The sequence below is a fragment of the Poecilia reticulata genome, linkage group LG13 (genome assembly GCF_000633615.1).
Source record: "Poecilia reticulata strain Guanapo linkage group LG13, Guppy_female_1.0+MT, whole genome shotgun sequence".
Lineage (NCBI taxonomy): Eukaryota > Metazoa > Chordata > Actinopteri > Cyprinodontiformes > Poeciliidae > Poecilia > Poecilia reticulata.
Window position 1 is genome coordinate 23,665,747 of NC_024343.1, and position 27,858 is coordinate 23,693,604.

General features: G+C 38.7%; 2 protein-coding genes across 3 annotated transcripts; both read left to right on the forward strand.

The window, feature by feature from the left end:
- The first annotated feature begins 43 nt into the window (after positions 1-43).
- On the forward strand, positions 44-7,975 carry sirt2 (sirtuin 2 (silent mating type information regulation 2, homolog) 2 (S. cerevisiae)). Of its 2 annotated transcripts, none has more exons than XM_008426129.2 (16): positions 44-444; positions 1,457-1,506; positions 1,676-1,724; positions 2,447-2,557; positions 2,773-2,814; positions 2,918-3,024; positions 3,102-3,158; positions 3,241-3,309; positions 3,401-3,530; positions 3,599-3,658; positions 3,808-3,863; positions 3,949-4,025; positions 4,154-4,205; positions 4,306-4,373; positions 5,875-5,941; positions 6,925-7,975. In XM_008426129.2, coding segments are annotated over exons 3-16 (1,044 nt in total). In that variant the 5' UTR covers positions 44-444; positions 1,457-1,506; positions 1,676-1,723; the 3' UTR covers positions 7,072-7,975. The 2 variants fall into 2 exon arrangements, with proteins under 2 accessions (XP_008424351.1, XP_008424350.1); XM_008426128.2 differs by lacking the exon at positions 44-444 and adding an exon at positions 1,159-1,344.
- Positions 7,976-8,080: 105 nt separating this feature from the next.
- Positions 8,081-25,805, forward strand: rinl (Ras and Rab interactor-like). Its single transcript, XM_008426130.2, has 11 exons — positions 8,081-10,420; positions 10,609-10,774; positions 16,574-16,685; positions 18,545-18,617; positions 19,644-19,732; positions 19,821-19,903; positions 21,471-21,690; positions 21,779-22,447; positions 22,546-22,869; positions 22,942-23,073; positions 24,024-25,805. Coding segments are annotated over exons 1-11 (2,364 nt in total). The 5' UTR covers positions 8,081-10,418; the 3' UTR covers positions 24,518-25,805.
- The last annotated feature ends 2,053 nt before the right edge of the window (positions 25,806-27,858 follow it).

The following is a 27,858-nucleotide window of genomic DNA, read 5'->3' on the forward strand; positions in this document are numbered from 1 at the left end:
TCTATTTGAAACCCAAAATGCGGCTCAGCTTTTGGCAGTTGTCTAAAACTGAACTTTGGAGATTTTTACTTTATTTACCATCCTGTTCACTCCATCCATGGTGGTGAAATAAGATTCCTCAACCATCCAGTGGTTAATAGCTGAAATAAACTTGCTTCTATCACTTGTGATATTTATACTTTTATTTGCTCGTGGTACCAACAACTATGCCACATGTGATTTTGCAGTAAAGTAAATAACCTTAAATTAATTTCTTTATTTGCTTATATTCCTTTTGGTGTTTATTGCCTTTATTTGGCTGTAGCTATGATTAATTTCCTGTTTTAATATTTAATACTTTTATTTTGAAGGGACGACGTCCGGTCTAACTGGACTGACCATAAATAGTAACGTAGACGATAAAATGTATCTCGTTAGAAGCGGGCCCCTTGATAGAGGCGCAAGGTATGTGTGTATGATGTAAATTAGTACATGTCTTAAATATTGTGTAAATAAAACTGTATTTGCTTAAATGCTAAAACTGAAGTTATTTTTTGGTTGCAGCATTATTTTAAGTTATAAACGTTAAATTGGAAACGTAAATGGTTGTAAAAGTATGTATTTTTGTTGTTGTATTTTGACTTGCACTTTTTTCAGTGCATACATTCCTTACGGTGAAACCAGGGATTAATGCTTATCAATAAAGTCTCATCCTTCACGTGGGGGCGGGAAGGGCATGATGCAAGTAATATATTCATTCATTCTTTCATTCATTTTTAATGTATTTTAAATGCTATGTAGTTAATTGCCAATACAGTGTCCTGTGTGTACGTGTATGTATTTGTAATCTGCACTGTGGAAGCTTATATGAATGACTAAAGCCCATAATCCAGTGTGAGCCTGTTCTGTAGCAGATATTCAACAAACTAATGAAGAGACCAAGAAATGAAATAAACAGTAATAGTCGCTTCTGCAATATCTTAATTGGCAGATGTGAAAATTAGACATTGTTAAAATACTGCTATGTTTGACTCATCTTATGTTCTACAACTAAATAAATTGGCGATACGTTTAATTGCAACTTTTGCTTATTAACGATGGGGTTAGTTGATATTAAGAGTTTTAGAGTACACTTTTTTGTAATAATGGAAGTGAACATCAGCGGGAACTAATGTCTCCTTTGAACGCGGTAGCGGTACACGCGGATGTAATTTTCTGACGGACAACAACAAGAGGGAACAGCTGGGTACATTTAAAGCGTCGGGTTCCTGTATATTTTCTCCGATTTAGCGATTTTTATTGAATGTCAACCAAAACAGTGTAGTGTTGGAGTCCTAGAAGACGGATAAATGTCTGAACCATCAGGTAGGACGGCTGTCTGATCCAGAAAGGAGACACAGTTACTGTTTTATCCCGACATCTTTGTCCCTTTAAAACAAGAGTTTCGAGTTTAACAACATCGTGATTTCATTTCCAGAGTCCCCTAAAAAAGAAGAACAAGAGGAGCAGGCTACAGCTGAACCCGAGGTGGGAGTCACTTTTTTCTTTCAGCTTTGAGTTGTTTTTTTTAGCTGCTGTCGTGTAGTGAGACCCAGACGATGGTTAGCGTCATAACAAAGAGCTGCTCTGTTTCTGGCTCATAGCAGTCACCAATCAGTGAACTGTTTCTACAAGTTACACGTTGTTTTCTCTGCAGGACCAATCGGACGACAGCAGTGAAGACGAAGCTACAGGAGAAGCAGATAGTATGTTTAAATATACTGCATACACTCATATACATTGGTGGAGAAAATACTCAAACGCTGTATTTTAGTACAGTACTGTAGCAAAAATACCACATTAACATTTTTACTTGAGTAAAACTAAGTGTTTGCTTTTAAAAAATACTTCAAATATTGAATGTAAATCTATCTATTCTCTAACGTAATGTTCTAGAATATCATTAACTGTGAATACTATCAGTATACTTTCTTCAATACATCAATAATGTGCCATTTTAATGAATGATCATCAAGATAATCCTGGTTTTTATTGTGTTGGCTCTCTGGGATACTGTTTACTTGTGAGTTTATGCATCAGACTTTCAGCAGTTAAATACCTGTGAAAGTTTTTATTTAACCAAAATCAAAACCATTGTGTAATTTTAACTGCAATAAACACATTCAAGTAAAAGTTGTCTGCTTGAAAAAAAGGGGCATTAATCACACTTAACAGGGAATATTCACTGAGTCAATAGTGAACAATATCTTAATTTCCTGACACCATTTTCTAAACTTGGACCAGAGCCACATGGAGTCATTTTTGAACAGGTTAACTTAAATTAGGCTTTGATTACTTTCAAACTTATAAATAACAACAACAAAAAATGTAATGTGTAACACAACATATTATAGAAATTTAGTGACACTTGATGTGAAAACATGAATAAACTGATCTTGTTTTTCCTTTTCTCTCCTGTCCTTTCCAGTGGACTTCCTGCGCGGCCTCTTCTCCAGTGCGCTGGGATTGGGCTCTTCAGAGAAGGTTCTGGATGAGTTGACTCTGGAGGGCGTGGCCCGCTACATAAACAGCGGCAAATGTGAGTTTTATTATGTTTTACTTTATTTCTGGGCATTTGCAAGGTTATAAACTCACTGAAAATGATAATAATAATAAAAAATATATATTTAATCTGAGTACATTCATCCAGATAAAGAAAATAAGATTTAGAGAGTGCTAAACTATTCATTAATGGATTCATGACTGAATCATGAATCGATTTATCATGAATGTTTTTACCTGTCTCTGTCATAGGTAAAAACATAATTTGCATGGTTGGAGCAGGAATATCAACATGTAAGTATATCCCATTCATTTTGAGAGCATAAAGCATTTATTGATTATTATTAAACAATTTTTATCCTGTTTGAGTAATTTCTCGTGATTTCTTTCTGCACAGCTGCTGGGATCCCGGATTTTCGCTCTCCAGAAACCGGTCTCTATGCAAACCTGCAGAAGTACAACCTGCCTTACCCGGAAGCCATCTTCCAGATCGATTACTTTAAGGTCTGTTCAAGATTTAATCTCATCTCTCAAAACAGTCACATGTGAAAAGGTAAGAATTTTTCATAATTTCATCACAGAAACATCCAGAACCATTCTTCGCTTTGGCCAGGGAGCTGTACCCAGGACAGTTTAAGGTACAATACGCAGCCTGCAGATTGGGAAAAGCCAGTCCTTACCAAATACTCAGTTGTGTTTTACTCTCATGCTTGGTTTTAGCCCACAATCTGCCACTACTTCATAAAGATGCTGAAGGACAAAGGGGTTCTGAGACGATGCTACACACAGGTGGGGGGAAAGAAAGAACATGTTGCTGCACACAGAGTAATTCAAATTACTTTAAGTTCCTGTATCCATGTTGGTGTGCATGTCTGTTCAGAACATCGACACCCTGGAGCGAGTCGCAGGGCTGGAAGGAGACGATCTGATCGAAGCACATGGAACGTTCTACACTTCACACTGTGTCAAATTCCTCTGCAAAAAGGAGTACAACCTGGACTGGATGAAAGGTGCTGCGACGTTTCTGAGCTCCTGTGATCTCCTGAGATTTGAGATTCTAATTTTGTCTGTGTTTTAGAAAAAATCTTTTCTGACGAGATTCCAAAGTGTGAAAAGTGCAGCAGTTTGGTCAAACCAGGTCAGTCTGTCATTACGTTTGTTCATTTAAAATTTAGTGTTATTCGTTGTAGTACTGCAAATTTTGTTGCTACATCACTGATTTTATTTCTGCGTCCAGAAAGATCCCAGATTTTGCCTCACCATTTGTCCTTATCTCACTTTCCTCAGATATAGTTTTCTTTGGAGAGAACCTGCCAACCCGTTTCTTCACTTCCATGAAAATGGTGAGCACATAACGGTGATTTGTTCAGGATTTAACCTCTGCAAAAACATAAACAAATTAATGTCTCACCTTTGTTTCCCTGTCAGGATTTTCCTCGATGCGATCTCCTCATAGTAATGGGCACGTCTCTGCAGGTTCAACCGTTTGCAAGTTTAGTCAGCAGGTACTCCACATCTAGTCTGAGTAGCATTTATAATCCGATTGTGTAATGTAACTTATGTAGTCATTTCTGAAACTGTCCTGCTTTGGTTTTCTTGTTGGATTCTTTCATCTTCCGTTTTTGTCATCTAGGGTTTCAAAAAGCTGCCCTAGGTTGCTCATTAACATGGAGAAAACAGGACAGGTGAGTCTTTACCGCTCCATCACCTTTACATACCTAGTTTCTTCACACTGCCTTGTCTAAGCCTCTGCAGCTGGAAAGGTTTATTTGTTTCTGTCTGCAGGCAGATCCGATGTTGGGGTTGCTTGGCTTCGGAGGAGGGATGGACTTTGACTCAGACAAGGCGTACAGGTGATGCTGAGATTCTGTCATATTATTTGATAAAAAGGTTTTGATGTTGATTCCTACCTGTTGAGGATACTTTTATTTTTATTAGAGGTGATTTGAGAAACTGACAATTTCCAGATTGACCAGACAGTTGGAAACATTTTACATGAATTTTGATTACTGTCATAAGTTGTGTTATATTTCTTAAAAACAAACTGTATTTATTAACCATTACAATAAAACTTACAATTCTGATCAGTGCATCTTTGCTTCTGATCCTAATTATTCATGTCTTGGTTTCTAGATGATTGGTATTGTTTAACCACCAGGGGGCAGAGAACTATCATGCATAATTTAGGTAGAAATGACTGAATATAAATGTCAGAATGGCATCCTGAGAGTAACCGCATTGCATCCTGAAAGAATTGCCATCAGTGTTTTTTCTATTTTTCTCACATGACGGCAAGAATAGAATACAGGTATATATTTTATTGTCCCTAAAGGGAGATTTGTCTTGGACATAGTTCTACACAGTTGCAAGTAAAAACATTAAAACACCACAGACTGATGAAACACAGACTCAAATCAACAGTGCATCAAGTGGTTTGTATAGGTGTTGGTGGTGAAAAGCAACGTGCCAAGTTGCTGATGTGCCGTGGAAAAGACTTGATTGAGGCTGGAACAAATGACAGTTTCAGTCTGTTGGTCCCACACTGTGGCGCCCTCAGTCTCCTTCATATTCAGTGAACTGTGGGTGTTCATAGTCACATTCTCATCACTGCTTGTTCATTTATGGTCTGTCTGGGTTCATAGTGTTTCAGGATGATTATTTTTATGATGGCTATATAAATGTAAGCCTGCCACTAAATTGGACGGTTAAGTTGCTAAATCAGGCTGTGATCCAGTACCGTGTAATGCTTTTCAGAGTGGCGCCGTAAGAAGAACTCACCAACTAGATGCAATCTTAGTCTTCTTAGAAAGTACTCGTATAATCTGTACTGCAGTTGTGTGTACAGAAAGTCAGTGCTACGTAGTTACTTCTATCATCAGATTAACAAGTAAAAAATAAATAAAATTTCCAGTTTTAATTTTAGAGTCTGAAAGACAGACGTATGTGTGTACAGCTATTTATCTGCTTTGAATTGTTTTGTTATTTGGTTTATTTGTACCAAGAGATTTTAAGATAACCACTTTGCAATTAATGAAAATAACATCAAGGATCAACATTGACATATATGATTTTAGATATACTTAAATATTTGTTCATTGTATATTTGGGTTGGGTTTTCTTGTTTGTTTTATGCTCTTGTGAAAAAGTTTGTTTTCTGAAACGGTTTGTTAAATCTGTGGATTTAATAATAAATCCACAGAGATAAACAAAAGTGCAAGGAAAATCAAAATTTAACAACGATGGATTCATTAAAGACAGATTGTGTTTTGTGGTTTGTTTTGTTGCGATGGGATATGAAAGCCTGTCTTGAAATCATCTCAGCATCCAACATGTCTTATTTATTCCTCGTTTCAGAGACGTAGCTCAGATCAGTACGTGTGATGACGGCTGCTTGGCTCTCGCTGACTTGCTGGGTTGGAAGGTGAGCCACGCAGTTTTCTCATTGAAATCTGGTATGCCTGCAGCTTTGCAGTGTTTACAGCTGAGCTCCAGCAGTAAAGAATGAACACATAATCATAAAGCTGCTGTGCCACTGTTTACCTAAAATGCATTTCATGTGGGTCTAACTATGGACAAATGAAGAGCATTTTGTGAAACATCAAGTCTTGTCATATTCTTTTGTACAATGCATGTGTATTAGGATGCAAATGTGTGAAATTTAAAGTGTTTTACTGTATAATGACAGAGTATGCTATTTTCAGTGTGGTAGGATTCTCTCATCCTCCAAAGTTGAATATTTGTGGCTCATTACTTGTAGATTTTTCTGTTCAAAATTATATAAATTATTGCGGAAAACCTGCCTGTTACCAGATTTTTTGATAAAGCATATTTCTAAAATGCTAAGTCCGGCTTTGGAAGCTGAAATTCTTTGATCCAATGATATTTGTTGTCCTTTACACAGCAGTCAATCCAGCAGCTCCATTCATTTCCCTTGGAACTGATTGACTGAATTACAAGAAATTACACCTAAATAAGAAAGACTACAGATGCTAGCATCTGCTGTATTGCTAAAACCACTGTGTGTGTTAATGCATATTAAAATATATTTAGTGTTTGAACTGTTAAAATAAGCAGTTAAAACCATTTTTAGAGGTAAGTCTCAAGTATTTGTGGATTTTAGTTGCTTGTGAACGGCTGTTTTATGGAGATTTTATAGCACTAGCTCTTATGTGTCATATAACTAAATCATAAACCTCATGCTAGCTGGAGATGGCTTCTCTTGAGCTACAATATGAAAGACAATACTAGGGATCTGTTAACTTTAAGCTGCGTAACTTCATGCTACATAGAAACACATTTGTTTGACACCATAAAACTTATATTTCTTACTTTTTGGTGCTCATTTCTTCTCTAATATGTTTCTTTTCTGTATTCATTACTGTTTTGTTTTCCACATCCGCCCAGGTGGAGCTAGAAGAGCTTGTGAAGAAGGAGCACGCCAGGATCGACAGCGAGGACAATCAGGAGAGTCCCGGAGGAAGCAAAGGAGCTGCAGGCAAAGGCGCTTCGGCTTCAGCTTCAGCTGAACCAAAATCCAAAGCAGAGGAGTGACCTGCACTTAATTAACAAAACAAAAGCAGTGACACAGTTTAAAGCTTAACCAGAGGCTAATATATAAGGGTTTGATGTTCGGAAATGAAGCTCTGTTGGGTTTCTCTAGCTGTATATTCTCAGATCTGAGGATGGTTCTTTTCCTGTAATTATACTTTTGTTTATATCGGTCATTTTGCACTTTACTAACGTCTCTATATTTTCCACAAGCTTCTATTTGCCCCAGCTGCAGATAACATTTTCCCTCTGATCAGTTTAATTTCGTTGTATGTAGATTTTAGCCCCATGCATTCCTTCTAAGCATAAACGACTCTTAATGATTGACGTGTGCTGACGAGCTGCATTTTAATGAGAACTGGATTTGGATTTGAGATAACAAGGTTCTGTTAGGTGGCCTAACATTCCCTCCCCTCAAACTAAAAGCGGTTCATCTGATAAAGCTGTCACAATGTTTCCGTAAGAAAACTAACTTCCTGACCTGGTTGGTAAAAATTTTTATACATTTGATAGACGGTTTACTAGAACCATCACTGGTTTTTACTTTTGTTCAACTTTTAGTCATTTTATTTTAATTGTTTTGTCATTTATGCAAAACTATAAGACAGATAATATTTTTTGTGTAATGTTCATCTTGGAACAGCAGAAAGAATTGGAAGCAGTCATTTTTCAGTCGAGCTCTTTGCTAGTTTATTTTCAATGGCCAGTAAATTTAGATTCAAAGCAACATAAAAAGAAAAAAAAAATCAGACGTGATTCCTACGGAAAAAATGCTGAATGAAAGATCTCTGAAGCAATGTGTTAAAAAATAAAATAAAATACTCACCTGGACTTGAATATGTTGACATGTACTAATTCTAACAACCAGTGCAAATTCCTGCAATAAATGTTTCCCTTGTTAAACTGATCAAGTTCACTTTTGTGTCAGAGAAGTGTCATTCTATTTTCTTCTTATGAATGCAGTTGATTAAAAATGATAGTGGAAATGTCAGACTGAAACTCTCGTTACCGCACTTTGCTCCGTCTGTCATTCACCTGCCTAATGACGATTTACTCAGGATTTCCTCCCCCTTAGAAGTTTAAACTCTGTACGATCGGGTCAAAGGTCATTCATACAGATATAGATTTAAAATCGTTTTTATTCAGTCAAGAAGTTTATTCTGAAAAGAAATCAGATTGGCATCTTTCAAAAGATATTAAAATGACGTAAAAGGAGAATGAAGTTAAAAATGATTTGTTGAGTTGAAGTCTTTAAGGTAGGAAGAACTACTTTCCATCACCCTAATCTTTTGCTCAGGTTCTCGGTCAGATTCAGGTCAGAACTCTGAGCTGCTCCAGAACATTAGCATTACTTCTCCATCAACAAATATCAGAGGTGAGCAGTGATCAAGTACATTTACTTGTGTACAGTTTTTGTTTTATTTGTACTTCACTTTGAGTAGCATATTTTTTGTTTTGTTTTTTTGGAAAAACTTTTTCTGATGCTTATTTCTAAAACTTTCATTTCATTCACAGTGATTCTTGTAAACATTGTGTGATAATGTTTGCGTTGCAGTTGGTTTAATTTATGACTGGCAAGTATATTCATATTTTACTTGTGCTACATTGTCTCTGCTCCCAGTTTCAGTTGTTTCTCTGCTGGATTCTGCTGAGTCCAGGTGGGTTTGAAGCAAAAACAAGCAGAGGAATGAAGCTACTGCTAACTGTATTCTTCTTTTATTGTGATAAAACAGGTAAGTAAATCCACAATTGCAGCACAGATGATTAGGGATGCTTCATCCGGAAGATTTATTTCCTTAATTTTGGGAGATCGGTGATCGGTCGATGCCTGCATGTGAAACAGATCTTCACATCTAATCAATCAAAAGTGGTTGACTCGTCTAAAAATCAACCACTGTCCTCTTTTGCTCTCCTGTGATCGAGATTTGACTGACAGACCAGCCCACAAGGTCATGTCTGCACGTTTTCAGCTAAAAATAGTCACACCACCATTACTAACATTTCAGGCAAAATTATTTTATCGTCCAAAAACGGTACTGGCAGGTCAAGCTTTTTAAAGATCGGTAATCGGCGCACGCCTACAAATAAGGTTTAATTTTTGTATTTGATGCTTTTGATCCTCCGGCGTGTTTAAACACAATCAGGATTTTTATGTAAAGAGGTGCAGCGTCCTCGGTGTTTTTTAATGGTGACCACAATGAAGACTTATTGGACACATGTTCAAATTTCCTTTTGGACAGTTAAAACGGGGGAGTAAATCATTCAAAATAATGTGTGAAACTGAATTCATAAAGTTTATGTTATATTATTATGTAGCAGTGTAGATCTTTCTTTACTTAAAATTTTATTGTATGCAATAAACAGATTTATTTAAAAATATACATAATGGCTTAGGACAACGTGTTAGTTGGAATAATGGTTAAATATGAAATTTTGCTCCATCCATCCACTCCAGCAGTCGATGGGCGAGCGTCGGGGTCAGCCCTGGAGAGGTCACCAGTCCATCACTGGACGACTTAGAAAAATACAGGACAGACAACCAACCACATGGTCCCGTACTTAATCCTTCAATCAAGACTTGGTTATGACTGCGGCTGAGATAATGATGTAGGTTAGCACCTGTTCTGATTAAAAACAACCGTGAATCTTTTTGCCATGGAAACGCTGACCTATCAGCAACACCTCAAAGCGAGCGGTTTTCGTGACATGCAGCGCTGTGTAAGCTTCGGCCATCCAGTCCACTCAAAGAGATTACAAAATAACCTCAAACCTTTTTTAAATTGTCTTTTGCTTTTCTTCTTATGTAAGATTTTAGTGCTTCTTCCTCTCGTGTGTGACATGTTGTGCCCTATAGAAATTCACAGATTATCTTAGCATTTAAAGGTTGTAAAAGTTGCCCAGCAGAGGATATCCGCAGCTCCGCAGTTACACATAAACATACCCTCACGGTGCATTTGGAGAACATGCAGTCTTTTCACTGTTCTCAATGTGCTCAGAGTTTTGGTTAACCACAGGCTGACTCGAGAAAAGGGCAGGGTATAAAAAGCTGCTGTGAGTTTTCTAATGGAACCCGAAGTTGCTTTAGTTGTCGTGAAACGGGACAGAAGGGAAAACATTTCTTCTCAGCAGCACGGGTCGTCGGTACAATGTTGAAATGTGGAAAAATTTGCCACATTAATGCAGGAAATCTCTTGGGGTTGTGTTGCAGAGACGAAAGAGAACTTCCTATTTTAGCCCTGCTGGTATTTTGAGCTCTTAAGCAACACGTTCTCTGCAAGAAGGAAAGAGGAGTTCAAGAGAGAAAAAAAACGGAAAAATGTGCAGAAATTTCTGAGGAAAAAAAGAAAGACATGTAAGTACAACCTGATTACTTGTATTGAATTATTTTTGAAAATTTGGATAGAATTTAAATAAACCAAAATCTTACACCTACGATTGTTCCCAGCCTGTAAAGTTTCTTTGCAGAGGTGTCAAACCGTTGCTCTGTGTGCATAAATAGGCTGAGCATGCCGGTCATGGTGTTTGTGTGTTGGTGTCCAGGGCAGTGCATGCTCCTGTTAACGGGACGACAGCGATCCCTTGGAGAAGCAGCCGGCGGAGACTCTCGCTGCTAGAGAAGCTCAGGGGCTGTCAGGACGCCTGGTGTCCCCGTGGCCCCTGGGACAGAGAGGGGGCCCACGCTGCCATCCGTGGAGCACCAGCCGGGGTAAGAGAGGAATTACCTGTTGAGTGACGACAAGGCCGTGATCAAAAATTTGTTGAGAGCATAATTTCTATTCTAGAATTGATTCCTGTTTTGAGAAATAATAATCCGACCACAGACCTACTTACTTTTTTGTGTTTTACTTTTTTATATGTATATAAATTCTGTTGTTGCCCATCTAAAAACAGACAATTATGCAAAAAAAAAATAAATAAATAAATACTTTTCAAGTTTCTACCTCAAAAGACACTTAAAAATAAATGGTGCTTATATTTTGTAGCAGCCTTCTAGGTTTTATCTTAAAATGGAAACAAAAGATGACAAACTCTTAAGAAATGTCCTCAACTGAGTAACTGAGTGTCAGATACGTCCAAATGTTAGATAATTTGAAAACCTGTCTGACATGAATGGATACGTGTTGCTTAGTTAGATTCTACTATTTGCTGTTGTCTTCTTTCTCTAACGCTACTTGTGATATTCATCTTCATTAAAATCGACAAGCATTTGTAAGTTTCTGTTTTTAAACTTATCTACAGTCGGAAAAAGTTGAGGAACCGTGTTGTCTAAAGGACAAGAAGTATGGCTCCTAAAATTCAAATATTGTTAAAAAAAAAAAAAAAAAAGTTCTGACTTTTGAAAATGAGTCTTATGTCATCATTATGCAGAGATTGAAATATTTCATCTTTTTATTTCTTATAACTTTGATGGATAATAAAAACCCAAAACTCTGAATAGTACATAAGATCAGGCTTCTGAGAAGCTCATTTCTATGCATTAAATTCTTCTTCTTCTTTTTTTTTTTTTTTTTTGAGTAAATTACTTCACCAGAGCGTCATGACATGGAAGTGATCAGGTAACGGTGTTATGGAGGTCCAGATTTTTTTGATATCTGCTTTCAGGTCATCTACCCTGGTGCGTCTGGTGTTTCTTGACAACAATTCGTAGATTTTCTATGGGGTTAAAGGTCATGAAAGTTTGCTGGTCCATCAAGCTCAGTACCACCACAGTCACTGAAGCAGCTTTTGGTACCTTTGGCAGTGTGGGCAGCAGGTGCCAGGTCCTGCTGGAAAATTAAACCAGCATCTCTGTACAGCTTGTTGGTAGCGGCTTCATTTACTGTGGTCTTCAGAAAGCCCAGTGGAAACAATTGTTGAACCAACAGATGATTCCCCAAACCATCACCGACTGGAAACTTCACACTTCTGTGCCGCTCCACTCTTCCTCCAGACAACTTGGACCTCGATTTCTAAATGAAATGCAGAGCTTACTTTCACCTGAAAACTGGACTTTGGGCCACTGAGCAACAGTCCATTTCCTTTCCTCCTCAGCCCAGGTAAGACGTCTCTGATATTGAGTGGTCTGACATGTGGAATGCAACATTTGCAACCTATATGTAGGCTTCGTCTGTTTGTAATGACTCTTGGTGCGCTGACTTCAGCCTGAGTCCACTTGTTGTGAAGCTGCTTGACGATCCTCTCAAAGCTGCAGCTACGCCAGCTGCCATTGCACCTTTTTCTTCTACATGTTTTTCTTCATCTCTACTTTCTATGGAAATGCTTGGATACAGTCCTGTGTGAACAAACAGCTTGATTAGCAATGACCTTTTGTGTCTTATTCTGCTAATTGAGGGGGCCAATGACTGTCTGTTGGACAACTGACAAGTCAGCCATCTTCCAAACTCTGTAAGCTACAATTTGCAATTTGTGGATTCAGCAAATATAGTTTTTATTGATATTTTATTGATCGTCTGAGGCCTTAAATTTTGTTTTTAACAATCTGCAAGCCATAATCATCAAAATTACAAGAAAGAAAACCTTGTCATTAACTCTGCTGGTCATATTATATAGGAGCTTCAGTTTTAGAAGCGAGTGACATCGAATCTTGAACTTTTTCACAATATTCCAATCTTTTGAGCTTTACTCTTCTATTATAATGTTTCAACATTTACATTTTAAATTGTGTTTGGACTTAACACTCATAACAGCTCACTTCCATATCAGCAGTTTATTAATATGCAAAAAGATGTGAAACTAAGAATTCAAACCACATGCAGTTTGAGAATGGAACTGAAAGCTGCAGAACAGTGATGGCATTTCATTTGCTAATCTGAACTTGGGCATCAGTGCATCACAGTGTGGGTCTAATAACCCAACTAAGACATGAAAGTTCTCCCGAAAGCTCAGCCGAGCTTTAATTTACCACACTGAAGGTCAAGGTCTGTTTTTGTTTCTTCTTTTGTCCAGAGCTTTAATTTACCACACTGAAGGTCAAGGTCTGTTTTTGTTTCTTCTTTTGTCCAGACCAGTGGATTTTTAATCCTCAGGACCCATTGTAAAGCATGTTTTATTTATTTCCCGTCCTCCACACTCCTGACTTAAATAATTGGACATTAACAGGATTCTTTAACACCTAATGGTGTGTTGAAGAGGTAATTCATTCATTTGTTTCAGGTGTGCTGGTTCAGGAAAACCTGTAAAAAATGAAGGACAAAGCGCCTTGAGGACCAGGATGTAAAACTACTGGTTCTCGAGTCACACTGCCCTAAATTTCTTTTGGTGTTTCCGTGCTTGAATACATCTGATTCAAATGCTTGTGGTCAAGCAAAAGCCTGCTAACCAATGGTTAGCAGGTAAAAGCATGTTAGCCAGTCATCAATTAAAATCAGACATGCTGAAGCAGGAAAACACGTTAAAACACGAAGGTCGGTTTGTCTTGATGACCAGGGCAGAAACGCTCTGGTCTAGGTCGCCTGACCAGAGGCTGAGTCAACAAGAAGACCAAACCAATTTCAAGGCTGTAATAATATTATAGTGTTTGTGGCAAACATAAGAAAGTAGGTGTCCAATAAATTAGCTCTCCATTTTTACATTATAGGTTTCTCCAAGTTGCAGTAAAAAAAAAAACAATGTGATTCTGACTTTTCTTGAGGAAATAAAACTGAGTCCAGCAGATCTGAGATCCACACAGGATGGACTGAAAATCTATTCAAGACCAAGACTTTGAAAATGCGGTCTCAAGACCAAATCCACTCAAACTACGACATGGTAATGGGGGTTTAGTTTTACAGAAACATTACCGATTCATCATCTATAAACGTTTTGTGTTTGGATAGTTCTCTGTGAATCTACTTGTTTAATGTGAGAAATGAAGCTATTTCTCCTCCAAAAGATGTGTTAAATTCGGGTCTGATGAATCTATGCAGTTCATAGGGCTCTGTTTCATTTTTGCGTGGATAAAATTATTATTCTGCTTAGTTTTATGAATATTTCAGCTCTTAACATAAACCGATGTAAGAAGTTTCTAAAACAGAATATGTTTCTCCATCGGTCCTCCGAATAATTTCTGATCACATTGGGCATCCTGGTTCTTGGATCTTCTCATATTCATACCCTTGTTGCTAAGTTTTGCATATCACCATCAACCTTTTGGTTTTCTTATGCAATCGAAGTTTTTTTCTGAAACTTTATATCTTGAATTTGGAGATAAACACAAAAAAAGTTTTGCTTTCAGCCAAAGTTTTTTTTTTGTCCTGTTCAGCACTTGCTCTCTCCGAGGCATCAGCAGTTCCCTTTTCTGTTTTACATCTGAAAATACAAAAAAATGCGTTTTAAGCTAAATGCAGAAGTACTGTTGAATAACAGCATGAGCGTATCAGGGAAATGACTTTACAAAATGGATGTACCAGCTGCAGAGAAGATCTGTGAGTAGCAAAAGACGTTCGCTTTCTACAGGATGATTGTTTTAAATAGCATTCTGTTTATGCTAACTGGAAGCATCGGGTTATTAACCCATGAAAGAGGAAGAAGGCTTTTTTTTGGCACAGTTTTCCGGTGTGTTGTGGAGTTTGTGGTAGGACATAGATGTAGAACAAACAAAAAAAAATGACTCGGCGGTTGGGTTGTAGTGAATCACCTAAAAAAGTGGACGTCACTTCTTTGTAGAGTGAGCTTGTCTTTATTTCTGAGCTCTCTGAGCCTGAAAGCCACATCTTGCATGTATGTTTATGCTTTTTTTTCATCCTAATGTGTGGGAACATCTCTGAGCTGAGGTGAAGTTACTACATGAGTGAGCAGTTGCTCTGGACTCAAAGTGCTTCGTGTTACTCAAGTCCACCGTGACTCAACCAACCGCTTTCTGTTGCTGCTTCTGCTTCCAGGAAAACGCAAAGGTGATCTGATTGATAACAGCAGTCTCTAATAACAGCATCTCAGGGTTTTTTTTAATCTTTTGGTAGAAAGATCAAAAATGCTTCTTGAGATTATGAAAAGAAACCTTTTGTGAGCTTCCTTTTTTTTTAAGCAATGCCCTGCACGTATATACTGAGAAGCTCTGCCTTCAGATTTCGATTTAAATGTTGCTGGATTCTGATTGGTTCATACAAGTGTGACGTCACATTTTTGCTTTTACACATATGCGAGTAACCTGGAAGAGATAACAGGATGCTGTGTGTTTATTAAAAGGATAAACCAGTGGCATTGTTGTGTTAAAATTACTAAAATGGTCACATGAAGGTAATAAATGTTTATGGATGTTTTGCTTTGTTTTCAAATAAATTAACCATTAACCAAGATCCACAAAGTTAGTTTCCGAAAGACAGGATGTCAGTCACAAGTTTATGAGAACAATTTAAAGGAAATACTTCCTAGACTTTGTGTCACGAGTGAATTTTTATTGTTTGTATCAGATGTAGTGGTGAGTTCAGGTCATGAAGCTGTCGCTGTAGATCAGAAAACCCGCTAAACATATTTAGTTCAATATATAATGGTATGAAAACAGAGCCTTCAGCAGGAACGGTACGGTAATTGTAAAATATTGAAGTTATCTTTAAACATTTTAATGTTTATTAAAAGTTAACTATCACATGCTCACGTTATAACTCCAGCCTAAAGACTGAAGTTCTAACCTATAACTACATGGGGTTAAAAGTGACCTAGATGTTGTAAATTTGATTTGCAACTTGAGACTTCACACTGAATTGAGGCAAGGGACTTGAGACTTGACTTGGACTTTTCACTCAAATATTTCAGAGACTTGGACTTTTTAAAAAATGACTTACAAATGTGTGTGTGTGTGTGTGTGTTTGGTCCTGACTCCAGCTGCAGTGACAAAACAAACCTTCCTCAAACGTTTTAATTAGCTTTTTCCAAAATTATCTCCTGACTGTGGTTATTACAGTACTTGTGTACCTTTTTCTGACACATTTTTTTCTTCCACTCAACTTTTCATCCAGATTCCATATCTACTAATTTCTCAAGCAAGAACCTATTGTGGAGGATTTTGAAGTCAAGCTAGCAGTCTTCCCCTTGACCATCGAACATAACTAACGTGTTTGTAAAATCCATTTTTATTATTCATATAAGATGAATGATTTTTGTTTTTAGGCCAACAGTCGATTAGCAGAACAGAATCTGCTTTGTTAGATCAATCTTGCAGCAAGATCTACCACGTCGAACTGCTGAGACAAACTGAGCTATGTCTAGGTCGCAGGCCCATGATAGTAAACTTCACCGCAGACAATATCTTCGCATATCAACACTTAGAGAAATGTTTTTGAGTCTTTGAGAGATCAGAACAGCACCATGTTGCTAAAAAGATGAACTGCTGTAGCTTTCAAAAACCACACTTTGAAATTGTCAGAGTTTTATATCCACGCCTCGGTGTCTCTCTTCTTGTGGCCTGGTTGCCATGGAGCCCCGCTGCGAGGTTTGTGTGTGTTGGTGTTTCAGAGGAAACGTCTTACTTCTCAGCGGGCTTCAGTCGCACTTCAGACAGCTAAATGAGTCACTTTGTGTTTCCCTGCAGAGCTTCCTGGTTGTGCGGGACTCTGTGACGTCTCAGCCCTGCCTGCTGTGTGTGTCTGCAGGGGATCAGAATGGAGAAGTTCTCGATTATAATATGAACTGCAAGGAAACAGGTACGAAACAATGGATGCAAGCATTTACCTGGGTGGAGCCGGGTCAACTGAGGCCCTTTGAGTTTCTCTTTCGACATCTCTTTACGGATTTGTTACTTCTGCTAAACATTGCAAACAAACACATCAAAAAAGTCAATATTATGATAAGGCCAATGACACCTTCAAATTTAAATATATCTACATATGTTCAAATATCCACCCAGTTATACTTCGTTACACGTTTCCCTTCAAATAATTTTTTCGTAGCCATCAAGAAGTTTTACATGTAATTCTTGAGGATATTAGACATTTCTTTCAGACAAAGGTGATAGATTTAATTTGAATTGGTTGGTTTCCTGACATGCACACTGCTGCTTTTAAACATATTTAGAAAAGTATCTGTACATTCGAGGTCAGGGCCTTCCAAAAGCTTCACATTAACCTGCTTTATTTATCACAAAACAATAAATATGGAATGTTTATTGTGATAAATAAGTTTTGTGTGTTTAGGAGGATATTTCCTTTTTGACACCATCATCTCTCTGTTGGTAAAAACCAGCCTCTTGTTCTATACTTTGCTTTGAGGCATGAACTCTGTTTGAAGTTTAAAACTTTACCCAATTGCTAACATTTGGCCGTAACATATATAATGCACCAGTTCGGCGTTATGAAGCTTACTGGAAATTGCCTGCAACCCTCCTCCGCTATGAGGAAATGAGACCACTGCTAACGTTAATACAATATTTGGAAGTGTGGCCAAATATTGTGTTCACTTCCTCCGCTGCCTTTGCTAAAACTACAGCCAGACCACAAATCTAAAACAGTCCATAAAATTGATGTCATCGTTCACAACTTCTCCTTCTGCACTCTGATTGGCCTGGTAGAAAATCTACAGCAGGAATCCACTTCAATGGGAGAAATCACACGGAATAGTGAAGTGGAAGGCAATGGCCAGGGTAACATTTTGATGAGGTTGATGAATTTTGAGGTAGTCCAATGTTCCATCTACTACATGCAATAAACCAGAACTGTAGGCAGTAAAACCCAGGCCCAAAGCATTATGTGCCACCACCATGTATGACAGTTTGTGCAGTATTCTTAGGTTTTGAATGTACTTCACATTGACTATGTCAAATATACATTTTGACAGTTTGCCAAAATATCATCCCACCATGACAACTAGCTATGCATAAACTGGGGGATCTTGGCTGCCAGCCTCTTAGTTCATGTTTGTGTTTTTTTGGCTCCACTACACTAATATCTATTGTTTTTAGTTCACAATATACTTGAATCTTTTTTTTTTTTGTTTGCTTGCTTCTGATCATTTCCAACTCATCAGCCTTCAGCTGGTGGCGACTGTTTCACTTAAATGTTCACACATGGTTGGGTATTCCAGCATGAAAAAAAGATTCCAAATGGAGGAATTCAGGCTGACATTAACCTTTTGCAAAATCCTGATTAGTACGGTTGCAGGTATTTTCTGTGTCTGTGCAAACTGTTAACTCATATTGTTTGAACTTGTGCACTTGCTGCCTGTTGTTTGATAAATGAAAGTTTTCTTATATGATTACTCTGCTCCAGAGAAAAAGGTTTGAGATGTGTGATAATAAAACACATGGCATTGTTTCTCACTCAAAACTGTATCTGCTGACCTGCTGAAATTTGCTTATTTTAAACCGTCTACTGTCAGGAAAACAGTGAATGACTGAGAAAAGCAGCAAGCATAACTACTTCAGCGGTGACAGCAAATTTTCTACAGAAGTCCCCTTTATAAACTTCCTTATTTAAAGCTGAAACTGTTTCTCAGAATGTGCTTTTCTTCAATTAAACATGAAATGACACTGAGCTGCTCTGCTCTGTTCTCTGTTTTTCTATGACAGCCTTCCAGCTCTCTGAGTCTCGTCTGTCTTTCTCTGATTTGCCTCAGCTGGTGCTCTTCTACTCTCTGACCAGGTAGGAACATACTTTACTGCTTTTACCGTATTTACAGTTGTGAGCTGAACCTTTTTTGTTATTTGACTATGAGATATACAGAGAAATAAAGTCAAATGGAGATTTTAAAATTCTCTTAAAAACCTTATAGCATATACAAGTGATGGCAACTTTAAAGTCTTACCAAACCTCATAAGCAAATTTAAATATTGTGTCGTTACAATGCCTTCAAGAAGTAATCATACTACTTGAATTTTTACGCATTTTGTGTAGTGTGCTATTTCTTTTTCTGTTTTATATTTTATGTTCTTATAACTACATGCTTTGATTGCCATTTACTTTGCTGCTGCACTAAAATCTCCCCCCTGTGGGGCAATAAAGTATATAATCGATCCTATTCTGCTCTATTACCAGTCATGGAACCTGTGGTCCAGATAAATTTATTGTTCAGAGCGGCATCTAAATTAATTAGCTGTGCCAAATGCATCTCTTGGCTGCTTCCCTGATCAATTCAATCAATTCTCTTCTGTTCAGATATCTAACCTGCTGTCCTGTTTAGGTATCGGAGCATATGTTGATACGTTTGCAGTCGTTCCTTCCTGCCTCCACTTTTGAATAATGGATCGAAGAATGCTGTGTTAGAAGTTTAAAAAATTGTGTATTGTTTTATGACCTAAGCATAACCAGACCTTCCTCCCTGACCTCTCTGCTGCGCTTCTTGGTCTTTCTGACATTGTTTGTTTTCTGATGTAACAAACCACAGAAGAGATGGATTAATTTTTTTTTTAAACTACATTTCAGTGGACTCTTGAATAATTAAGGGGCATGAAATCAGACTAATCAATACCCAATATAATTGTTTTGGTAAAAAAAAAAAAAAAACATGTATTATTTTCCTTTCACTTCACTGTGAAAGCATTGTGTTGCTGTATCATATTGAATCTGTTAGTTGTGTGAAATTCTTTTAGAGTTCCTTTCTTGCATACTTTCAAGATACATCACTAATGGTTGTGAATATTTTTACACATCTCTCTCTGTCCGTGTCAGGGATGTGCTGGCTGTCTGCCTGTCCATCCCCCGTTGGCTCTACAGTCCAACTGAGATGAATCAAGATCGTCTCTCTGAGCTTGAACCTAGTGAGTCCTTGGTTCCAGTCTCCTGCATCAAAAATACAAAACTACAGTCATTTTAAAACCATGTTGAGTAATGATTTCTGCTCTGCAGAAACGTGGTTGTCCACACCACCTGAACAACAAGCAGAAGAAATGCCCAACAAGGAGCCAAGCCATGTGATGTGCTCCATTCAGGTATGTTATTTTGTAAGAGTGAGCAAGCGTACCCACCAAACGAACAACTTCCCTGTTTTTACCCGGTGAGGAAGTTCAAAGTCCTGTAATCCTCTCAAAAGCTGCAGCAGCACAAAACAAACGATTCACTAAGCGACTTGAAGAGGAACTTTGAAAGTTAAATTCATGCTAAAAATAATTCACTTCCTAGAGATGTGGAATAGGATAGCTTGTAACATTAGTTAGCCACTTAGTAAAAATAGTTCCAAGCTGTTGCTTGTCAAGCTTGTGGGTAGTTCCACATTTTTTCTCCAAGTAAACAAAAGAAAAGTTGGAAACAGAAATGTTGCCCTTTGTTCAGTCTTTGCATGCCCTCAACAGGTCAAATTATAATTATTTTCCGAGATAATTAGAACATTTGTCAGACTGCCATGCTTTTAGACCCTCTTCAAGCATTTGGCATGCTGTGAGTGAATCGTCTATAAATCAAATAAGAGCGTCTGCATGGTGTGCCGTTAGACCAGCAGAGGTTTGTTAACAAATTGTGTTTTTTAAAAGCATTTTCTATGATGGAGAATTTGCTTACTTTGCATTATGTCTACATGGACTGGATCTCTGAAAAGTTTTAAAAGTTATTTATGTTGGAGCCCACTTCATGCTATACACACTATTACAACATTAGTAAAACTGTTTTACAATTGTTGTTTTCTCCTATCTATCATGATTTGTCCTGACTCTACCTCCATTTCATTTCGAATGTAAATCTAAGAGGTTATATTGCTGAGTGGAAATGGCAAACAGTGTCAAATTTTAATCACACTTGCTTAAATTCTAGTGAAGTAAAGTTTGTGGGCTTAGTTGAGGATCACACTATGTACGCTACAGTATCAGAAGAATAAAAAGGCAAAGCAGAAGGGTTATTTACTCAAAGCAATATAACTGCATGCTATTGAAATTAATTGTGAAAGCAAATGGAAATAAAATACAGGTCAAATGAAGACATCATTGCAGCTGCACAATGTAGCAAATAGAAATTGCCATAGCAAAAAAAACATGAAATTTCAAATGACTGTTTGGATACAGTATTTGTCTGTAGTGTTTCCAATGACATGCATTAAAAGTTTGCTTTGCAATCATATTTTTTGTGAGATGAATTATCCTGGTGGCCAACCCTGAGCTTAGCGATCAAGTTGCTAAGTTCATTAACGTGATGACAGGAAAGACATAGTAAGGAAAATGGGGTTAATTGCAGTTGTTACTATCATATCTAATGTTATTTTAATATTGCTATTTGATGTTTTTATTTCATTATTACTGTGCAGTGCCAGATCTGAGCAGTTGTTAAATAAACATTGTTTTTCTATTTGAGTCTGCTAGTGATTTACTGAAAAAGGTCTCAATTTCTGTGAAAACCATGTAATAAAAGGTTTTAGTGTTAACAATAATGCGATTGTTCTCCCTATGTCTTTTAAAATACTTGGTATTCTCAGATGTGGAGATTAAAAAGCGGAAAAATAAATATAAATATGAGACGGACCAATCAATCTTTCCAATCTTATTTTCTGCTCATCTGCTTGTTTTTCTGAAGCTGACTTCTGCCAATGGCGCCCTGTGCATCATAAATCCCCTCTACGTTCATGAACATGGAGATGACTGGTTGACTCACCGGCCAGCGGCTTTACAGTTATCAAGTTTCAGACGACAGCGACGCCTGAGCACCACCCGGACTTGGGCCGGGGCTGGGATACAAAGCAAACGAGCCATCTCACTGGACCAGGAATCCAAGGCTGCCGGTACAGAGGGATCAGGTCAGAGTCAAATGCATCAACACACAAACATTAAGCAGGTGGTTGATCTTTAATTTAAAAGAGCGTGTTTTTTTTTTTTGTTGAGCAGGTCTGACCAGAGCCAGGTCCGCTGATTCCCCTCTCGGCCCACAAACGCCAACAGGAGTGGTCCTCCGGAGGCCCAGCCGGGATTTGGCTTGTACCATCCCTCAAAGAGCGAGCACGGGGAGCCTTTCCACCCCCACCACACCAGGAACACCTGAGCAGCACCGCCACAGCAGCCCTGTGCCTCAGTCTCCACACAGGGTGTCCTGGATTGAAGATGGAGTTTGGTTGCCTCCACCTAGGCCTTCGTCTTTGCTCCAACCCCCATCGCTGGAGCTCGACTCGCTGTCCATCAGCAGCATAGAGGAGGAGCAGGAGTGCCAACTAGCAGGCCCAGGGCCCCTCCACCCTTCAGCGCACCGCTTGGCTGGTAAGGTCATCAACCGTCTGTCAGCTGTGGGCCAGGCACTCGGTGGTCTGGTGTCCCAGAAGAAGAGGCTGACCAATCGGGTGGTGGAGATGAGCGAGAGGAAAGGAAATGCCTTCGGAGAGGCAGTTAAAGGATTTGTAGAGATGACCCTGAAGGGAGGTTCTGACCCCACTGGGCCTATGGGAGCAGAGTACCTACAGGAAGTGAGGTCATCACTCTCGTCTCTCAGGGAGATCCTGTTGGATTATCCAGACATTCATGCCATACTGGACAGCATCACTGACTTGAATGACTCTGAGATTGGTGAGAGACATCTAAAATTCTCAAATACCCTTTTGTTGCCAAGATGCATTTTGCTCTTGTGTATATTTCTCATCATTTGTCTCTACATCCTCCTCTAGACTCTCTGGTGGAGCTCGCTCTTCACAAAGTGGCCTTGAAGCCCGTCTCCTCCCATCTCTACTCCTGCATCCACACCTCCAGGACCAACGACGGCAGCTTTCAGCGTCTCCAAGGAAACTTCCTGTTGCTAGAAAAGAACGGGGTTGAAGAACTTGGTGGATCAAAAGGAGTCGGAGTCCCTGATTCTGTCACTTTGGAGCGAATACAGCAGAGATGGGCCAGTATGCATGAGGCCTACTCCCCAAACAAGAAGAACCAGATCCTCCTCAAGGTCTGCAAGAGCATTTACCACAGCATGAGCACTAATACTACTTCTGCTGCAGGTAATGTATGTTTGTTAATGTCCCGGTACTGAGTGAGGATGGGCCGGTACTTGAAACTCTGCTCTATTGCAGGTGCGGTGTTTGGAGCTGATGATTTCCTGCCTTGTTTGACCTGGGTTCTCCTCCGTAGCAACTTGGTCAGCTTACAGGTGGACACGGACTACATGATGGAGCTGCTGGACCCCACACAGCTACAGGGAGAAGGTGAAACCAATAAGTGCCATATTTTCTGGACTATAAGTGGCGTCATTTTAAAAGATGTCAAGAAGATTAGAAAAAACATGTATAAGTTGCATTTATTTTAAAATTTTTGGATTTGACGGGGACCTTTGATCTGGTGACACATTGTGTTCAGTTGCTTTTCAACAAACTCTCTGAAAACTTTGGTTTCACTGCAAAAGCACTTCTTCTTACCAAATATTTTGGTCTAGGTTCTAGTCCAAATATCTGAGCACACTTGAAATAAGACAGAGCTAACTTACAGGTTCAGCAAGAAATATGATCTTGCCAGTATATGTAAATAATTTCTTAATATTGATTTTTAAAAAGCATTACCGTAGTTCCACTGGCAGATTATTTCACTTTTTAAGACATTTTTACCATATTATAAGTGAAATAATCTTCCAGTGGTATTTCTTCACCAATATTGAGGAATTGTTGACATAAAGGACAGGGAAGCTGGTCAAAGTTGAAAAGATGTGAGACTCACCTTCCAGCAGGACTGAAAACATACATAAGTATCTATTTGAATGGCCTATTCAAAGCCCAGATCAAAAGCCAGTAGAGAATTTGTGCCAAGATTTAATCAAATAATGTTACCCCGTCCAGTCTGATGGCGCTGTTTTCAAAAGAATAAATTTGTTTCCAGACATCCAAGAGGCTTGCAGGTGGTTCCACAAAGCCTCAGCAGAGCGCAGCACATATGCACTCCACACTTTTCAGATGATTTTTGTTTGTAATGTCTGTTTCCACTTCACTATCACATCAAATTCTAACAAAAAATGTTTTAAGTTTTTGGATTTAACAGTGAAATGTGCAAATCTCAACACTTTTACAAGGAAATATTCACTGAAATACAAAACCACAGCTTTCGTACTGTGTTGTCTAAAGCTTATCAGTGTTCCTAAGACTCTTTTTTTTAATCTTCTTTACAGGTGGCTACTATCTTACAACTCTATACGCCTCTCTCTTCTACATCACCAGCTTCCAGCCGCGGCTGGCTGCCCGCCAGCTCAGTGTGGAGGCCCAACACTCTATCAACCAATGGCATCGCAGACGCACGCTCCACTGCAACAAGTCCCGCCGCAGCACGCACAGACGGACGATTCGCAGGCAGACAGCCAAACAGAACTTGGAGACAGAAACTGAGAGCAAGAGTGAAAGTGGGGGAGAAAATGAGTCTGAAAACGTTGATGTTTCAGAGCGGCACACAGAAACTAGCACGGATGCTGAGTGGAGACCAAGTGAGAACACAGAGTGTGAACAGGAACTAGGAGACCAGCCACAGACCACTGTGCAGTCAGACTTTCAACCTGCGATGCAGCAAGAGGTGATGACCAGCGAACAGGAAGACAAGCTGAGCGTTTGCATAGAAACAGAAGAGGCTAAAGATGATTCTGATGGAGAGCTGAGAGAACACCTGAGGTGACAAACTTCTGTCACACTAGGACAGTTTTTTTTTTTCTTATAAAAGGTTTTGGTGGCTCTAATTTGAAAGTAGTTTAACAGGAAACAGAGTAATCAGAGAGGGGAAGACGTGTGGCAAATGTCAGCAGGACGGGAATCGAACCTGCGACCACCGCCGCAAGGACTAAGGCCTCATTCGTAGGTCGTGCTTTGCCCCTGCACCACCACAGCACCCTGCATTATAACAGTTTGTCAAAGTCTTTCCCCCTGGGTCAAACAAACCCTTCCTAAACCCACATTAATCGCCCCTCTAAAACAGCATCATCTGCATTTTTACATCAAGAAAGTCCCTGATGTGGGTCTTAGTTGAGGGTGTTCAGAGTGTTGCTTTCATGTTTGGCCCATGCCTCTGTGCGTTTCCGCTCTGGGTGTCGACTTTATCTTCCTGTTCAGATGGTGATTCTAATTTAACCTGTGTACGTGTTTGTATTAGACCTGGTGCAGAATGCTTCTCGCTCTTTGAAACCGGACATCAGGTTAACGTCTCCTCAACTCTGAACACCGAGAAGCAGAGTCAGCGAATTAGTCAGCGGTCTTAAATTAGAGTTTGTTAATTAATATAGCATTTCTAAAGGTCTTGAGGTGAATTACCTTGCTAAATTATTCATACCACGTAAACTTTTTCACATTTTATGACTTTATAACAATGTATATGTCATATGTTGGCATGGCCTGGTCAGAGTTTAGATCTAAATTCAAATGAGAAGCGATGACGAGCTGTTTTGGCAAAAATTTAAAAGAAATTGTACATATGCAAAAATGGTGACATCTTTTGTTGTTTTCAGACTGAAAATTTTGATTTCTCAGAAACAAAAGGAGAAAAAAAGATTTTAAAACAAATACAGTTTGGTTAATATTACATGCTATTTTTGATATTTCCCAGGGGGGCCACTGACCTGAGATGGAGTTATCTAATATGTCAATTAAGCTTCTATCATTTTTAGTATACAAATGCATATAATATTAAATACATTTCTGTGATCAGATTAAAGTTATGCACTGATGTGCTGTTGCCATTTCCTTTCAAATAGGCAGCTGCTTCGAAGCATCACTAGCTTGTTTCTTTATCACTGTACCTCAACAAATCGTTGCCAGTGGGGGTTTGTCATAGGTCAGTAATATTTAACTGAGATTTCTATCTTCAAGATTATATCTGTGTAGCACACACAAGCTTTTATTTATCAGACAGCGATAATGTTCCATGGATGTGTAGCACTGCTGGCTTTTAAATAAAGATCTCTTCTCCTCCCCGCTAGCCTGCCTGGCATCCAACAGCATCTTGATTTAAAAATCGGTTTGGTTTTCAGCTCCCTGCAGAAACCTTGGTCCAATCAAAAGTTTAAATTATTTAAAGAGGAACATTTTGCCAACTCAGTAGTTCAACAAAAATGATTTCCACCTGCACCACTAGATAGCAGCAATACACCTTCAATAACATCATTGTTTAGAAGCACGGCTCATAGTTTATCTAAAAACATGCTTTATGGGTTTGGGCCTATTCAGAATAGGAAGTAATTGTGAAGCTTGATCTAGAAGCAACTACTCTAATTAAAGCTGGAACGTTGATGAACATTACATAATTGCCATGAACATTAAAAACAACCTGAAGATGGATACAGATAATTATCAGTGAGAACAAAAACACATCTTGAAAGGATGTAATAAATGTGAGAAAAAATGTTGTGATTGCATTTGGCCTGTTGTTTAAAATAAACATCGTATGCATTTTTAGTTTGCAGAAACTCCCTTATGACAGAGGGGAAAATATCAGCAGTAGTTTGAGATGTATGCACTCCACCTGACAGCAAACTTTGTAAACCTTCTGATTTCTTTATTCTGTGTCACACTTTTGTCCCTTGGACACAATTTTACCCTTTAGAAAACTGTCATAGAAATATGCTTTTCAAATATCTTGAATTAATTCATTAACTTTGGTATTCACCATGCTAAACCAACAGTCATAAAATTTCAGAAATTGTAAAAACAAACGAACTGAATTACTTCCTCATGTTCTCCTGAGTCTTGCGAATGACCTGATTATTTGACTTGGGTGTGTTGAAGCAGAGACGCATCTAAAAGTTGTCCTTCAAGGACCAGAGTTGAAAGGTTTGGAGCTTATCACAAAATGCAAAACACGAGGAGTATCTATATATAAACTACTACACATAAATTTGAGAGTTTTAAAGGTAAGTTGTTCCAGTAAAATGAAGATGTAGTGAAGAAGAGGCTCAAAACACGTCAAGTTCCAAATGAGGAGGGAAAAATTATGAATCAAGCGCTCCCTCGTAAGTGTTTAAGGAGGTTAAAGCTGAAGGTTAATAGATGCTGTTGAGTTTGAAGCACAAGCTAAAGTAGCTGCTTGAGCTCCAGTTTGTGACCTGAAAGTTGTGACACTTAAAACACAGATCCTGTTCAAGTGAAAGACAACTGAATAAACTCCAAGATCTGCAGATGTTAAAGGCTAAAAAGCTCCAAGGACTTTTTCTGGCTGCATTTCTTCATATCGAATTATTGCATAGTTATATTTTTTATTGCCTTTTAATCAACAGTCTGTAAATTCAAGTGTTCCAGCACAGGCTAATGAATGCACATGCACTGAGAATGCACACATGTAAATAGTTATCCAGGGGCCCTCTTATGTAAATGTACACACTCGAAGTCATGGACACACGCATATGGAACTATCTCGCCTCTGCATCCTGAACGCCCGAGCCAATCAAATTTGCCTAATGAGACATCTGGCATTCTGCCTGCATGTGGATGCTGAGCCCAGAAACAGCTGGGTCGTCTCTCTCACACACACACACAGACGCGTGCGCACACTTCGGCCTAAATCTGAGGAAAGTGCTGTGGTCCAGACTAAACTAGCCAGAACCCAATCTTACACTCTGACTCTCCTCTGAAACGCACTTCTTTTACACATGTGATATATTATGCATACATGAGTCTGTTACACACTCAGCACGGCCATAAATTAGATATATGGCAGCGGTGACTGCTGGAGGAAAGGGTGCACTGAGAAGAGAGGAGTGGATGTGAAGTAAGGAGGAGGGGGGCAGATGGCTGTGGCCTGGGGCATTAGAGGTACTTGCAACTAAACATTGAGACGGCTGCAAACACACAATTACCTCATATTCATATATATATATAAATATATATTGTTGGTTTTATGTTTTTGAGTGCAAAACATGAAGAATTTGATACACAGCATGCATCTTGATTGAGTTTTTGTTTAACATAACTCAATGTAACTCTGCATCTAGTGAGAGCTAATTAAGTGAAACCTCCTTTATATGTTGCTGA

What these genes read in the sequence shown, in the direction of transcription:
- sirt2 (XM_008426128.2), top strand. An exon ending in CAGCAGTTTGGTCAAACCAG is followed by an intron (nt 3,659 to 3,807) that starts GTCAGTCTGTCA and finishes CACTTTCCTCAG; the next exon opens with ATATAGTTTTCTTTGGAGAG. An exon ending in TTTGCAAGTTTAGTCAGCAG is followed by an intron (nt 4,026 to 4,153) that starts GTACTCCACATC and finishes TTTGTCATCTAG; the next exon opens with GGTTTCAAAAAGCTGCCCTA.
- rinl (XM_008426130.2), top strand. An exon ending in TATGAACTGCAAGGAAACAG is followed by an intron (nt 16,686 to 18,544) that starts GTACGAAACAAT and finishes TTTCTATGACAG; the next exon opens with CCTTCCAGCTCTCTGAGTCT. An exon ending in CTCTTCTACTCTCTGACCAG is followed by an intron (nt 18,618 to 19,643) that starts GTAGGAACATAC and finishes TGTCCGTGTCAG; the next exon opens with GGATGTGCTGGCTGTCTGCC.